Consider the following 16,216-nt stretch of genomic DNA (forward strand, 5'->3'; position numbering starts at 1 on the left):
CATTTGCTTTTATTTTCAGATTAGATTTGCTACCTCTTTTATATTAAAATAAAATAGAACAAATAGGTATTTGAATTATCATTAACATTTCCTTATTTTCATTAATATTTACTTCATTCTGAGTATGCCTGTTTCCATTATTATTGTTTTTTTTTTTTAAAGTTTAGGTGCAGACTTAAATTGCTTTCGATATGTTTGTTTCTTAATACTGTTTTGGGCTATATCCTATAGATTTTGATATATTTTTAAAAGTCTGTATTCCTTATATAATCTTATTTTTATAATTTTTATAATTTCTTTTCACTTTTCCATTTGTTGAGTTTTACTTACCTAATTATTATTTACTGCAAATTTTATTGTCTCATTATTTAATCTCATCTGGTATGACTGCATGGCAATACTTTAATTCTTCCCACTTGACTCTTTTCCAAAGCTTTCCCTTTTCCTCCTGGCATCCATATGGCTCCCCAGGCTCTCAATCTCAGCAGAAGAATTCTCTTCCTAATTTACTCAAAAAAACAGAAAGCTCCCTCATCTGCCCTGTTCCATATTCTAAATGTGGCTCAAAACTTTTTTGTATCATCCCTTATTCTCTCCTTGTTGCCAGCCTTGCCAAGGCCAGCCCTTTCTCCACTTAGTTGTTGCTTCATTATCTTTTTGATTATGTTGGCTCCTTTGTTTCCATCTGCCATCTTGCCTAGAAGATGAAACTTTAGCTAGATGGTATTCATTTTCAATTATCCTAAAGTAGTTCTTTGTATTTTGAGAGTAATTTTAAAAAACTTAAGTGAATTGCATTACTAATGGGAGAAAAAAAAGATTTACTGTGAGATAAATCTTTCTCTTATTAGAACAAAGGTTTTATTTTGTCTTGTTGAGGCAGTTGGGATTAAGTGACTTGCCCAGGGTCACAGAGCTAGGAAGTGTTAAGTGTCCGAGGCTGCATTTGAACTCAGTCCTCCTGACTTCAGAGCTAGTGCTCTATCCACTTCACCACCTGGCTGCCCCTAGTGAAGGCATTTTCAATTGTTTCTTTGTTTTCTTTTCTATAGATTAAACTTTACTGTATCTATTGAACAAATTTGTGTTGTTTTTTGTCTTTTAAAACAATCTAGGCCCTCAGTTATTTTAGGAGTGACCAACCCTTTTTTCGCTAAAACGCTCCAGCACTGGCCACACATCATTCGAATTGGAGATATTAAACTGGCAGGTACAGTATGCCCTTTCTGTTTGGTTTTCATGATTACCCTTGAGTCTCTCTACCCTTCTATTTTCAGACTTTAGTTATATTGAAATTTTGATTAATGGATTTCCTTATCATGTAATTGGAGAGTGAGCTGGTGGAAAGGACCATTTATTGGTGGAATGTATGGATTTATGAATAATGTACAGAAACTGAGTATTGAGTAAAAATAGAATGAAATGTTAGGACTTAAGATCTATTTTTATATATGAATCAACAATTATTTCTAAAGTGTCTATTATGTAATTACTTGAATACATTTTAAGTTGAATATTTAGCATTTTATAATTTTCCAGGGCTTTTGGATGTTATATTAATATAGATAAATACTAAATGAATGACCATGTGTTCGTCATTGGTAAATTTTGATTCCTGTTTCACATTGTAGTGGAAAAATGTATTTTCTCCCTTTGATTCCTTGTTATTCAACCTGGGATGTTATGTCTAAAATGCATTTCTAAAATGCAATTTTGTAAAATTGTTTTTAATGGCATTCAGAACAATCTAAATAGAAATACCCCAAGATAATTTGTAAAAGTACTTTTGTTCATTTAATATAAATTGATTATACTTTTATCTTTCACTGAAATCCTTAATTGCTTAAATACCCTTACTTTGCATATATAAAAATATAATATTTGCCTTGAAAACAGTTTAAAACTTCTGACCTGTTTGTTTTGGTCAAATTTAAAAAGACTACTCCTTTAAAGAGTAAGGTTCTTTAGGCTGAGCTGGTCAAATGAGAGAATGGTTTTTGACCCAAAACTGTTTTATAGGTTTAAGGAGCCCCTAGTGAGGAACTTCGCTCATCAATGCAGATGGGCAGGCTCTAAGAAAAGGCCGTCTCTGCTTTCCTCTTCCACCTCTCCCAAATTGACGTTTGATTTCAGCAGATTTGTCCTACTTATGGAAACACTTGAAGTGATTGTAATACAGTCTTCGGTTGTGAATTTTCTTTCTTTCTTTTTTTTTTTTTTCAGTAGAAAAATCTCTCTATGATTTCTGTACACAAATTAATAGAGCTTTATCATGAATTCATTAGTAGGGATTTCCACATATTATGTCTGTATTAGAAAAAATAGGGATCCAGATAAGAAATTTAGTCTTTTTCTTAAAAAGAATACTTTCCTTATGGAAAAACAAAACAAAACAAAAACCATTACTCATGTATCTTGGTTTAACCCAACAGAGGCTCATCAACGAACAGTCCAAGGATTGTTAACTTGCTGTTGTTAACTTACAAAGTATGTTCCTTGATAATAGTTAATTTGTTGGTTACTCTCAAAAAGGAAGCTGTTTGCTCCCTTTGTTAGTGTGGCATTAAATGGGATTGTTGCGTGGGAGCAGAGACTTGCTGCTGGGTAGCTAAGGACAGAAAGTGACACTCCTTTGGTTTTCAGTTGGTGTGGTTTCTTGGAAAGGTTAACAAGATAACGGCTGTGATTTTGACATCGTCGTTTTAAAGAAGTAGTAGATTGTGAAGGAGAGATTTTGCTTTTTATTCCCACACTGGGATGAGTTTCAAGACAAAGCATCTGAGGCAAGAGCTGCAGACGCAGTTCTCTGCTTCACTCTAGAAGCACTGCCAGGATTGATGTTTCGCTGGTGCCTTAAAAAAAACAGACTTAACAGCAAAAATTCTCTTTATCTTCTCTTTTGAGTCTTTTTTTTTCCTTCTTTCTATTTAGAATCTTTAAATTTTAAAACAAAGACTTTGGTGACACTTGTGTCCAAGCCCCTTAGTTTAATCAATCAATAGGTATATTTAGCTGAACTCTTTCTGCCAATTGTGTTAGCTAATGGATGACCACTACTTTTACTTCCTGATGGAGTTTGCCTAGTGCCAACCTTATAGGTCCATTAAAAAAAGGTTGCTTGAATTGTAAGTATGATCGCAAGCTGACAGTCCTGTCATCCTAACTAGGAAAAATATGGAAAGGCCTGGAGAGAGGAAGGAAAGTAAAAGGCAGGGTTTATTTTCCTTCTAACTAGCAATTCAGTTCTTAACTGAATTTATCAACCTTGCTTTGAATTTAAAAAAAAAAAAAGTACTTATCCAAGTTAAATTTAAAATATGAGGAAAATGTTTTGAGGAATTATTTTGGTCAGTTGGATCGCTGTGCTTTGTCCTCCTTTTAAAACTAAACACTGCACCTCCTTTATTTGCTTGCTGAGGAGAATCTACCAGCCAGTTTTCCATTTAGTGGTAACTTGTTATTTCTTCCTTTGCTTCATTTTAAGAGAAAATGTCAATCTTACTCTAGCTTAAAGTCTCAGTAACTCTTCCCGTTGTTGGTTATCAGCATTTCAGCAGTTAAAGAAATGGTTTCCAAGGGTTCTGATTCTTCTTCCTCACTGCCCTCAAGTGCAGGAGTAGAGCTGGCCTTTAAGACTTTACCGTTTTTTCCTATTCAGTTTTATCTTAGATTTGGTCTCTTGTTCAGGCCTTTCAAGATCTTTGTGAATCCTGACTTTGACTTAGTGTTGTAATCTTATTTCCCAGGCTTGGAGTCATCTGCAAATCTGATGAGCAGGCATTCTTTGTCTTTATAGAAACCACTGCTGAAAACCTTAAGGAGCATTGCCTCCCCCCACATCCCCGCTCCACTGGATACCTTCTGCCAAACTGATGTCAAACCAGTAGTAATCACACTTAGCATTGCCTTATACTTGGCCCAACTCTCTGACTTTTCTTCTAGTAATTGGGATGATTTTGTCAGATACTTAACTACACCTGTAACATTCCCCTAATCTGAGTTTGGATTTTCAGAAATTTTCTCCACTGATTGAGTCTGTAACTTGTGACATTTTAAAAGTTTGAGAGATGTAGTTTGTGGTTAATTAATCATTTTATTACTAATGCTAACATTATTAATAAAAGGGGTCAGTGACTCTTAAATGCCAAAGACTTCTCATGGGATCCATTCAATGTTTATTTGCCCTTATAAAAGTGGGTGTTTCTAAGGGTGGCAATCAACTTGCATTGGTTAATGAATGAATGAATATTATAATGAGAGGTGGACCTGTTCTACTGAGGGATGGAGGACATATATGACCCCCCAGCCTTGGGTAATTTAATAAAATAATTTATCCCCAATTAAACCTGCCTAGAACACAAGGAATTCACCTAGATAAGATAAATTTTTGACAAAGATCAGCAATGTCCTTCAAAGGCTGGGCTTCAAAGAGGGAAATAGAACAGGAAAAAAACATCCAACCCTCCCTCATAATTGTTTTTTAATCATCATTTCTCTCAAACTAATCTGTAATTTACAGTCTAAGAGGGTTGCCACTGAGAGTTTAAGGAACTTGCCCATGTCCACAGCTAGTATATGTTCCAGGCAGGATTTGAATGGGGGTCTTTGTGGTTCCAAGGTTGGTCCTCTGTCTGTTGGGCTTTATTCCTCTCTCCATTACCGAATGGCTATTCTGTCTAAAGGAGAGAAAGTTCTCTGGCAAGACCTCATCTTGATGGACCGAGGCAAGATCAGTGCCTGGGACTCTCATCATATCACCATGGTCCTCTCAGCGCACTCTCCAGCAGTCCCCCTGGGTTAGGTTCCTTGTTCCTAAGGGGCAGGTGGTGACTCTGGAGTCCCTCTCAGCCATGCTTGTCTGTTCAGCGCTGAGCAGCCCTGACTTTTTCCATCATAGTCTCGCCTCCCCAGAGCATTAGGCCTGTGGGCCCCTCTGCTCCCCCAATGGTCTTTTGTTCCCTGCAAGCTTCCATTTGTTCTCAGGCTTAGCATTCCATTGTCTTCCTGAACCAAGGGTCCTCCTTAGGGCGCTACCGACATTCATATGTTGGCTTGGTCTGTGTCAGCAGTACCACGGCCCACTCGGAGCAGATAGTGTAGTAGAAGGCCCTGCACTGCAGAGAGGATGTTGTGAAAGTCAGAAAAATCTTCAAATGCCCAGTTGTCACAAGGGCCGCTGTCCTGAAGATGTAGCACTCAAAGAGGCAGGGCATGGCTTCAGGTAGGATTAAACTAAACTGTTTTCCAAAGCAGGGAAGATAACAGTGGGACCCTGGATTTCTGTGGAAGATCTTGCATAGTTACTCTAAATGTTTCCCAGTTTCTCTGTATTCTAATTCCAAGGTATCTACCTGAAGGCTTAAAAAACAATTTATCTTGAACTTGAGAAAAATGTTTTCATGATAACATTCCAGGCTAAATAATGAAGCTGGGCAAAAGACTGTATTCTCTTTAGGTTGACTATAGTTGATAATGTGTATTATTAGAAAAATTTTAAGGCTCTTATGATTTTTGCAGGTGAAATTCCCAAACAGGTCAAGGTGAAAAAACTGAAAAACCTAAAGACTTTGGATTCTAAGCCTGGTAATAACTTTTATTCTTTTAAATATTGTCCTGATGTATAAAGGCATTTTTAAAAATTGCTTTCTTTTTTCCTCCTTCTAGGAGTTTATACTTCTTATAAGCCATTTTTAAACCGAGATGAAGATATCATAAAACAATTACAGAAGGTAATTAAAAATTATTTTTATTTGACCAAGACTTATTAAACTTCATGTACAGGTAGGGGATGGGGTAAGGAGGAGGGATTAGCATCATGAATATAGCAACTTCTCTGTAAGAGATCTGTGGGCTGATCAGCTCCCCTGTATTGATCTGACGTTTCTCCTAGGCAAGGAAAATGTGATAACTATAAGCTGTTTATTTCAGTTAAAATTGTTTTTAGTTTTACTGATACCTTTAATTTTTTATATTAGTCACAGTCCCCACATACATTGAACCTTCCTTTGAACCTCAAAAGAGAAAATGAATTAAGCAAAGCTCACTAATAAAATGACTTCATCTGGGACTGTTTGCAGTACTTCACCTGCATAGTGTCTCCCACTTTTCTGTTGGGAGGCTCGAACAATATGTCTTCTCTGAGAGCCAGCTGGGGCATTCTCATTAACTGAAGTCGGGCTTGCTTCTCCGGGGAGATGTTTCCCTTGTGTATTTGTAGTCACTGGGGACCCTGTTCTCTGGGTCCTGCTTCCTTCCTTTCCCTTGGTTCATGAGAACCTTGTGGATGAGCTTGAAATCCTCAAACCTGAATTACCTTTATAATTCCTTGAGCATCCATTTAGCTTGCTTGTGCCCAACTGGTCGGGAAGGAAGTTCAGTCAGTCAGCAGGTCAGAAAACATTTATTAAGCACCTAACTCTGTGTCAGCTCGCTCTCAGATACGTGGTCGTTTTCCAACCTCAACAAAGGCTGGTGTGCTTTCTCTAGAAAGTGATTTTTAAAAAATATTTCTAAATTTATCTCTAAGAGGTGAAATCTGTTAGAAGGCAAATGTAGCAGCTCTTTTTATAGTGACAAAGAACTGGAAAAATGAGTAGGTCCCTATCGCTTAGGGAATGCCTGGAAAAGTTATGCTATATGAAAGTAATGGATAATTGTTGTTTTATAAAAATGATGAACAGGCTGGTTTTAGAAAGGCCTGGAAAGATTTACATGAACTGATTCTGAATGAAACAAGCAGAATCAGGAAAACGTTGTACATAGTGGCAGTGAGAGTGTTCGATGGTCAACCATGGTAGACTTGGTTCTTCTCAGCAATGAAGTGGTCAAGGCAATCCCAACAAACTTTGGGTGGAAAATGCCATCCAAATAGAGAGAAAGAACTCTGGAGACTGAATGTAAATCAGCACATTCTATGTTCACTTTTTTTTTTTTTTTCCCTCTTGTGGTTTTTCCTTTTTCTTCTGATTTTTCTTTCCCAGTAAGATTCATTATGAAAAATTATTGTACATGTATAACTCTCCCCAAAAAAGGACGTGGGGTGTGTGTGTGTAGGTGTGAATGTGTGTGTGTGTGTGTGTGTGGCCACCAAGAATTTGGTCACTTGGTGGTGGTTTTTGTGTAAAAGCTTCAAGTAAGGAGAGTGAAAGAGCAGCAAGTAAAGACCAGCTTCCTCCCCTGGAAAGGCTTTGAGGCCCAGAACAGAGGACCCTCTTCTTCTGAGTGGGGGAGAAGGTGCTCTAGGGGTTCTGTAGACATACCCAGACTGACAGGGACCAGGTCAGTTCTTGATGTCATTTTTGCATAGTGGTTTCTAGGATCATTTTGATTGAGAAGCAGCTGTATGTACCCTTCACAAATAGCTTCTCTTTGACTTGGGACTAAGAGCTTATCAAATTTTCAGAGCTGAATATGGTGTTCAGTGGCGTGGTCACTGAAAACCATCAAGGTAGCCTGTGAAAGAATATATTTCTTCTCCAAAGACAATCCAGACAGATTAAAAGAGAGGTGCACAATGGATAGAGCAAAGGGAGTCACGAAGACCTGAGTTCAAATCCAGCCTCAGACATCTAATAGTTTTATGACTTTGGCCAGGTCACTTCATCTCTGTTTGCCTTAGTTTCTCCAGTTGTAAAATTGGGCAATAACAGCATCTACTGTGCAGGTTGTGTGAAGATCAAATGAGGTAATATTTGTCAAGCTCTTGGCCCAGGGCCGGGCACATGCTGATTGTCTGGTCCATGCTAGCTCTTATTCTTGTCATCAGTGGAGGTCCCATTAAACAGGAGGGGACGATCTTTTCCTTGTACCTGCAGGGTCTTCTCTTGCAGCTGGACCTTCTTCTAGGGGTTGGACGCTCCTTGAGGGCAGGGACATGTGCCTGGTGCCCAGCACATATTCAAGGCTCAGAGCATGCACTGAAGAGATATTGTTTTTCATCCTCTCACCAGAGACATGAATGTACAATCCATTTATTCATTGCACACTTTAGCCTTGGCATCGAGACCAGAGAAGTTGTTTTCCTTGTGGGTTGAGATTTTGGAGCAAAGTTCAGGAGATTTCACAGAGTCAAAGCGATGTTAATCTTGACACTGATTTTGAAAGACTTCACAGGATTCAACCCCCCCCCCACACACACACACCTCATATAAATAAGTTATAGAAATATGACTCATAAATATGTTTATACTAGAGTTCTGAGTTTTTGGAATAAGAACAAATGGCTGTTTGTCTATGAATTAAAACCTTCATCTTTTGAAAGACACTTTGCTTCTTTGCCAAACAATTGAAGATAGATTATAGATTTAATTTTCTCGTTTCAGGGAGTACAGCAGAAGCGTCCTTCTGAGGCCCAAAGTGTAATCCTTCGACGTTACTTCTTGGAATTGACCCAGAGTTTCATCATTCCACTGGTAAATTAGCAAAAGTAGATTGTTCTGGGGTGGATTGAAGACATACAAGAATTTCTTGGTTGGCTCTCTTCTCCTCCTCTCCTCCTCTTTTTTTTTAAATTAAAGCTTTTTATTTACAAAACATATACATGGGTAATTTTTCAGCATTGACCCTTGCAAAACTTTCTGTTCCAAATTTTTTCCTTCCTTCTCCCCACCCTCTTCCCTACATGGCAGGTAGTCAAATACATGTTAAATATGTTAAAATATATGTTAAAGTTATGTATACATAACTATATGTATACATAGTTATACAGTTATCTTGATGTACAAGAAAAATATGTTCTAGAAAAAAAAGAAAAAAACCTGAGAAGGAAAACAAAATGCAAACAACAGAAAGAGTAGAAATGCTATGCTGTGGTCCACATTTAGTTCCCACAGACCTCTCTCTGGGTGTAGATAGATGGCTTTTTTCTTCACTGAAAAACTGGAACTACAAACTATTATTCTTAAGAAGGATACTGAATTTTCCAGTCATTGTAGTTTACCTGACTCCATCTTTGCTTAATTCACTTTGTCTAATTTACTTTAATTTAGCATTTGAATGAGTACCTACTTTGTGCACAGAACTGATGGAACTGTGGCACAGGGAGCACAGCCTTGGTTAGTTAAGGCCTTCTATATTTTCTTCTGTCAGGCACACTGGTATGGAGCAAAGGTCTGATCTCAGCCCCTAATTTTTCCTGGATCTCACAGGATTTCTCATACTTTCTGCTCCTCTTTGCATTTTGCTACTAACCTTGCCTCTGTGTTGGACTCAGGCTTTTCCCTTTCCTCTACCTTGCCTAATTGAAATTCCATATGTTTCCGTGCTTAGGGAACATTGTATTTGTCATGTTGATTAGGATAAAAGCATTAAAACAGTAACTCTTTCAGAGGTAACTAAGTGGTGCAGTGGATAAAGCACCAACCCTGAAGTCTGGAAGACCTGAGTTCAAATATGGCCTCAGACACTTAACACTTCCTAGCTTGTGTGACCCTGAGCAAGTCACTTAACCCCAATTGCCTCAGCAAAAAAAAAAAAAAAAAAAAAAAAAAGTATATTAAACAATATCTCTTTCAAAGAAAACTACATAGACAGCATGTATTGTATTGGTCTACCTGCCATCTGGGGGAGGGGGTGGGGAGAAGGAGGGGAAAAATTGGAACAAAACGTTTTGCAGTTGTCAGTGCTAAAAAATTACCCATCATATCTCTTATAAATAAAAAGCTATACAAAAAAAAAAGAAAACTACATAGACATACACTGAAAATTAATTTTATAGAATGGTACCACACTTAATAAAAAAAAAATTGACCAAATTGGAAGAAATGGCTTCAGTTCCATAAAGATGTTATCCTAAATTAGTTACTAATTACTCCTTTAATATGACACTGAGGTGTCATGCTATTAAAGGGAACCTGTGAAAGGGGAGAGATGGCAGGTGGTGACACACATGCGGAGCTGGGCTCTGGGCGGAGGCTCCTACAGTTGCTGCTCCCTTTAGGCTCTTCCTTCACTTTTGGGGTGGGAAAAGCCCCTGACTTGTTGGGATCTCTGACCTTCTTTTCTTGAGGTGGGTGCAGAGCTCCTGGGAGAGAGCCTGAGCCCGGCCAGGGCATTGGCCTCCACAGCCCATCTCTAGACGGAGCCATGTCCAGCCGTGACGAGTCTTTGGAGCTTTGCTCAGCGTGCCCGGAGGGCCCTACAAGCTCAGTGCATCTGGCTCTTTGACTTTGCCAGCTCCAGCATAGAAGGAACCTGGAGGGGTAGGGGGGAGGAGGAGTTTTATCTGCTGTGGCTGGTGCTGGAGAGGAGAGCCTGGAATCTGAGGCTGTGCTTTTGGGACCAGGAGTCGCTCCCAGGCTGCATGAACAGCCTTATAAAAGCCAGCCTTGAGGGAGTTCAGGATAGAGAAGGCATATTCCTTGGTCAGACCAATGGAGTTAACACTGAGGAGCTTTTCCTTTCTCCTCTCATCATTTCTCATTTAAACATTTTTCTTTTCTTTAACCCTTCTTCCCCTGCCCACAGAACTGTGCCTTTTAGTGATGTTCATGTACATTTTATTCCCCTTCCAGATTTGTTGTGGCATTAGAGATTTATACATTTATGTCACAGAGTGAAACTGCTGAGACAGTGCTTTTCTAGGATACTGGCTTTCTAAGGTCTCTAGGGAGACCATTTTTAGTTCTAGGCCAGTGGTCACCCCCAAGATAGAGGATCTCTGAGTGGGAGGGTCTTTGCAGGATTCCTCCATTAAATTCAGCAAGAGATAGGTGCCATTACTCATGAGAAGGGGTAGGTCTGGAGACACTGCAAGGTCACTGGAAGTCAGTCTGGGAGGAGAATAAGTAGATAACATCCATCTATTGGATTTTTTTCCCAATACAGGCCTCCTCTTTGTTTTGGCCTTTATTTTATTGATAGAGAAACAGGAAGTTCATTGTGCTTTTTGTTTAGATAAGATAGAATCATAGACAAAAATTTGTAGGATCCCATAGGGATGCTCAAGGAGAGATAGGGCAGAGTAATGCTTTTTAACCACTTTTATCTCCTTGGTTTAAGCAGACATAGAATTTTAGATTTTCATTGCTGTCTTGATTCTACATCATCTTGATTTTGATTTTTGAATATATCCTTTTTTACCCAATGAATCATGCTTTGTGATTTAAAAAAAAAAAAGACTTAGAAGGGAAAAGAAGGCATTTTAGTAAAACTAACATATTGAGCTTGACAGAACAGACAATGCAACAAAGAAGTTGCATTTTTTCATTTTTGAGAACAAGCTTAATCATTGTAATTAAATGGGATTTGTTTCCTTTTTTTTTTTTCCTTAAAATTAACATTGTTTTACTCGTGTATATTTTTTTTTTCCTGATTTGATTTACTTCACTATAAGCACATCTCTTTAGAAGTTCAATTTGAAAATGTTTCAGAAATTAGTTGCCAGTGGAAAAACCCTGATGAAAGGAATGGAGAACAAAGACATAGAACCCTCATATTAACTTGTGTTATTTCTGGTTTTAGGAAAGATATGTCGCAAGCTTAATGCCTCTGCAGAAGAGCATTTCTCCATGGAAGGTAAGCATATTTTCACAAAATTCCAATTTATTTTTTTGATTCCCAACCTGTGAATTAACTTCCATGAACATATTAATTTCCAGTGCTTTAATAGCCTCTGTCCTTTTTGTTAGAGCCCACCACAGTTGAGACCATTTCTTCCAGAAGAATTTATGAAAACACTTGAGAAAGCAGGACCCCAGCTGACCTCCAGATTGAAGGGTGACTGGAGAGGACTTTACAGGTCAGTTGATTTTTCCTCTAGTCACAAGTTCAAAGTTCAAACTGCCAGAATGTGGACTCCCATTTCTGTGCATAGTTCACTGAACCATATTTAGGAAAGATACTGATTTGGAGAAGTAACAAAGTCAGAATTAATATTTGCTTGACTTTTTCTTCATTTTCTCTCTCTCTCTCTCTCTCTCTCTCAAGACATTTTCTAAAATCTCCAAACTTTGATGGCTGGTTCAGGACCCGAAAGAAGGAGATGACCCAGAAACTCGAAGCACTACATTTAGAAGCTCTTTGTGAAGAGGTTAGAAAATATCTTTTAATGTCTTTTGTATTAAGTACCTTGAAAAAGAAAGCTAAAATATGTGTTTTTAGGTGGAAAAATATATCCCCTTATAGATGTTTTTGAATCTCTATTTAATATGAAGAAATGCAAAATAGATAGTTCCATTCTGCAAAGTCCACATTCAACATCTGATGTGGAATCGAAATTATGTGAAAATGTGTTATCAGGGTTTGTGGGGTTTTTAATTTTTTTTTTATTTTTTGTTTTATCAGTTTTTTGATGACTAGCTTTCTAATAAAATTTTATTAAAGAGTGTTATATAGCTTTCTAATAAAATTTTATTAAAGAGTGTTATAAACAAAACTTTGAAATGTAAAAATTTAGCTTATTTTAATTTAGAACTAGCTTTGACAGAGCAGTGGATACTAATGGTGTTTGAGTGAGAAACTAGATTGAAGGAAGCTATATAAAAGGCTCACAGGAAACATTGATTTTGAGACGTTAATGCAGTTTTTGGATGGTTTAGCTCTGCATGGGTGTGGCCTCCATGAGGAAACTTTTATCTCCTCACTCCTGTTTGCTCCCAGATTTCTTATGTGCCCGTCCGTGGTCTGAGTGGGTAAGGCTAAGATGATGATTTTTTAAGGCTAATTTGAATCATTATCTGATGTTGGAAATGAAGGATGAGAATGCTCTTGATTTCATTAGTTTTGTGTTCCTGGGCATTGTTTACCTTCCTCTTGAAAAGAGATTCTCTTTCTCCTTTTAATTTAAATTACCAGCATATAAAATTGTATGAAAAGACTTCTACAGATATCTTTATTTGGGTTGGTATATTTTTTACAGGATTTGCTTCTCTGGATCCAGAAACACACGGAAGTAGAGACAGTTGACCTTGTATTGAAACTGAAGAATAAATTGGTATGTGGATGTGAGAATTAAATCAGGATTGACTTGTGTGTGAGGAATTTACCCATGTATTGCTCTTCATGCTAGGGCTTGAGACTGGAGTGCTTTGTACACTCTCCATACAGTATGTGTAACAAGGAAACCAAGGTCAGCTTTACAAACCCATTATCCCTTTTCTCTGCCCCAGCACTTCACGCATAGGCTATTACTGAATTTGGGTTCTGCAGCTTTAACAGAGTACCTGCTAAAGGAAGCTTATTAAATGCAGGGGAGAGGCAGTTTGAAATTTTTCACTACCGAAAATTAAAAATTCTTACAAGATGTAAAACCTTGCTGCAAATTCAGTAATTGACTTTTTTTTTTTTTTTTTTTTTGCTGAGGCAGTTGAGATTAAGTGACTTGCCCAGAGTCACACAGCCAGGAAGTGTTAAGTGTCTGAGCACAGATTTGAACTCGGATCCTCCTGAGTTCAATACACATCATGGTGCTCTATCCCACTGCGCCACCTTGCTTGACTTTTCAAATTATTTTAGATTGTAAGTTTATCTTTTCGATCAAGTAAGCTCTTTGAGAGCAGGCAAAGACTGTCTCAGTTGTGTCCTCAGTGCTAAGCCCAGTGCCGGCACATGGCACTTTATTGGATTGAAGAAGAGATCATGAAAACCTGTCACATGTTCTTCATCTAGTTACAGGCTCATCAAGAACACTTGCCCGTGAAGCCAGGCACAATGGAGAAGTTGCGGACTCACATCGATGCCATTATTTTGGCTCTGCCAGATGACTTGCAGGGAATTCTGCTCAAAAGCGGAGCAGAGTGAGGGCTGCCTCCTGCGTTTCCCAGAGGAGAAGGATGGTGCAACATGGGAGCCCCAGACACGACAAAAAGATGCCCCAGTAACCCAGCCACGGCAGAGGAGCCGGGAGGACAGCGGGCACCGCTGTTTTTCTAACAACTCTAACACTTGCATTGTTTTGAAGTGGAAGTCTGCGTGTGCAATGGCCTTTCTGGCTGTTAATTGTGCTTAAGCCAAGTGCTCTCAAGTGAGGCCTGGGAGGCCGAAGCCAGCCCAGCAAGAGCCCAGCCTGCAGTGCTGGCATTGCGGCCTTTGACCAGTGGTGCTGCTGGGCCCAATCATGTCAAAATATGGGAAAACTCAGGGAGAAACAATGTCTCACTCACACTGGCTGTGTTTTTTTAACTTTAAAGGAAGGAATAGGTCTCAAGCTGTCCTAGTATAGTTATAACTAATTAATGCATAATTAGTGCCTTCCTTTTTCCTACATTTTCACAAAACTGAGCTGCTGGTCTTGACTCACCCCTGCTGCAAAACTCACCAAGTAATTTACTGAATAATCATTGCTCACAAATCACGAACGCCTCCTTCCCAAAACATTTATTGATAGCGATGCTTTTATTGTCCTATACTTTTTCATTCCATTATTTTCTTGCAATTTTAAGATTTTACCAATTTCCCCAAAGATAGAAAGTGTCTAAAACTAATCATGGATTAGAAGGAGAAACTGTTACCTTTGGCCCTTTAAATGAACTAGCTTGGGTGCTTGTCCTCAAAGCCATGTCTCCTAACTTACAAACCTCACAGTGAAAGTATTTTTAACTAAAATATTCTTAGGAAGAGAACATTCACAGGCCCTCTGTATTGTCGTCTTTATATTGATTTCATCCTCAGTGTCATTATTTTGTCTTTTAAAACAACCCAATTTAGTGTTTTTTCTTCTGTCAACTGATATCAAATCCTTTTTTTTCCCCATCACAAGTACCTTTTGGACCTCTTACCCACCAGGCCAACAGACCGTAGAAGATGGGCTGCTAAAATACCATTTGTTGGGTTTGCATTTGAAAAGGAGTTCCCTGTGAAGGCCACTCATAAACAGGCCCAGCAGTAGTGTATTACTGGCTCTATATGCCATCATCCTCTACAAAACCAAATTTAGTTGAAGTCATTAGGACAAGAACAACTGTTAAGGCTGTGGTGAGCAGTAGGAGTTGTTCCCTCTTGGTTCTGACTCTTAGGCTGTTTCCTCACCAGGAGAATCCGAGTACATAAACCTTTTCCTCATGGATACGGTCTCTTGGATCATACCTCAAAGTTATCAAAATATGCTCTTATCCTATTTTAAATAAAGAGTTTGCCTTGGATCAGGTGAGGTATTTTGTTAGCCTGAAGTTCTCCTTGAGGGAAAAGGGCATTTACTTTTGTATTATAAAGGATTTCATATATTTCTGAGAAGCATTATTTAGGTACAAATGGTCACCATTGTATATTTTTTAAAAAGATGTATTTTAATATTCGTAACAGTTTGTATGCAATTTGTGACCAGAAGTTGATATCTCATAGTGTTGTATCATGAATGTCTTTAAAATTATACCACTATAATGTTCCATTGTTTTGCACAGATAGAGTAGCCACGTTAAAGAATGCCTCTTAGTATGGCGGTAGTTTCTTTACATTTAAATACTGTATTTCTCTGTAGCCTAATCCATATTGACAACCATTATTATGTTGCCATAGCTTATTGCTTGTCTAAAAATTATGAATTTGCAAAAGGACTATAAAGTCACTAGGAAGTTGAGATTGATTTGAAGCTTTTAATTTTTAATGATTTGATGATTTTCTTATGTCAGAGAAACCATTGTTTGTTTAGCGTCTGAACCACCTCACATCTTGTGGCCACCATCACCAGCATCTGAAGAGATCCTGACTTTATGGCTGCTCTGGAATGTTCTGTGCCTTCTACTGACTGAGCAAATGAAGAGAAGTTCTGAGGAGGAGGAGGACTTTGTAGTCATGGTCTGCGAGTGGATGATTAAAAAAGTCTTGTTAAAAAGATTTTGGAACTCTCTGTGTCATTTTGGGCTAAGGAGGAGACACATTTATGCAGCGCCTCCTTTATGCTAGGCTTTGTGCTTAATTAAGCACTTGGCAAATATGAATTCATTTGATCCTCACGAGGGAGGATATAAAGGACCATAGATAACAGCTTTCCTCTGACTGAAGGGTCTTATACCTTCAATATAATAAGATAATAAGGTATAAGAAGATATAAGAACCTTCAGCCAGAGGAAAGCCACTATCTGTGGCCCTCTACATGGGGAGAAGGGAATAAGCATTTATATAGCACTTGGTATATGCAAGAAAATATACTAAGCGCTCTACAAATATCTCAATTTGATCCTTACATCCACCTTGGAAGGTAAGATTTATTATCATCCCATTGTATAGCTGAAGAAACTCAGGCAGGAGGTAAGTAACTCACCCAGAGCACACAGCTCCAAGC

The 16,216-nt window shown here is 38.3% G+C and overlaps 1 protein-coding gene across 2 annotated transcripts in view; it reads left to right on the top strand.

Moving 5' to 3' along the window:
- Positions 1-15,768, top strand: part of DENND6A (DENN domain containing 6A) — a 55,976-nt gene extending 40,208 nt beyond the window's left edge. Inside the window, exons 12-20 of one of the 2 annotated variants that reach the window (XM_074284295.1) lie at positions 1,116-1,210; positions 5,518-5,583; positions 5,665-5,729; positions 8,322-8,411; positions 11,461-11,514; positions 11,628-11,737; positions 11,926-12,028; positions 12,857-12,931; positions 13,606-15,768. In XM_074284295.1, coding sequence (XP_074140396.1) covers positions 1,116-1,210; positions 5,518-5,583; positions 5,665-5,729; positions 8,322-8,411; positions 11,461-11,514; positions 11,628-11,737; positions 11,926-12,028; positions 12,857-12,931; positions 13,606-13,737 — 790 coding nt within the window. In that variant the 3' untranslated portion in view covers positions 13,738-15,768. The remainder of the gene's footprint in view (positions 1-1,115; positions 1,211-5,517; positions 5,584-5,664; positions 5,730-8,321; positions 8,412-11,460; positions 11,515-11,627; positions 11,738-11,925; positions 12,029-12,856; positions 12,932-13,605) is intronic. The other variant, XM_074284296.1, reaches the window with a different exon arrangement.
- The last annotated feature ends 448 nt before the right edge of the window (positions 15,769-16,216 follow it).

Source organism: Sminthopsis crassicaudata, chromosome 1 (genome assembly GCF_048593235.1).
Source record: "Sminthopsis crassicaudata isolate SCR6 chromosome 1, ASM4859323v1, whole genome shotgun sequence".
Taxonomy (NCBI): domain Eukaryota; kingdom Metazoa; phylum Chordata; class Mammalia; order Dasyuromorphia; family Dasyuridae; genus Sminthopsis; species Sminthopsis crassicaudata.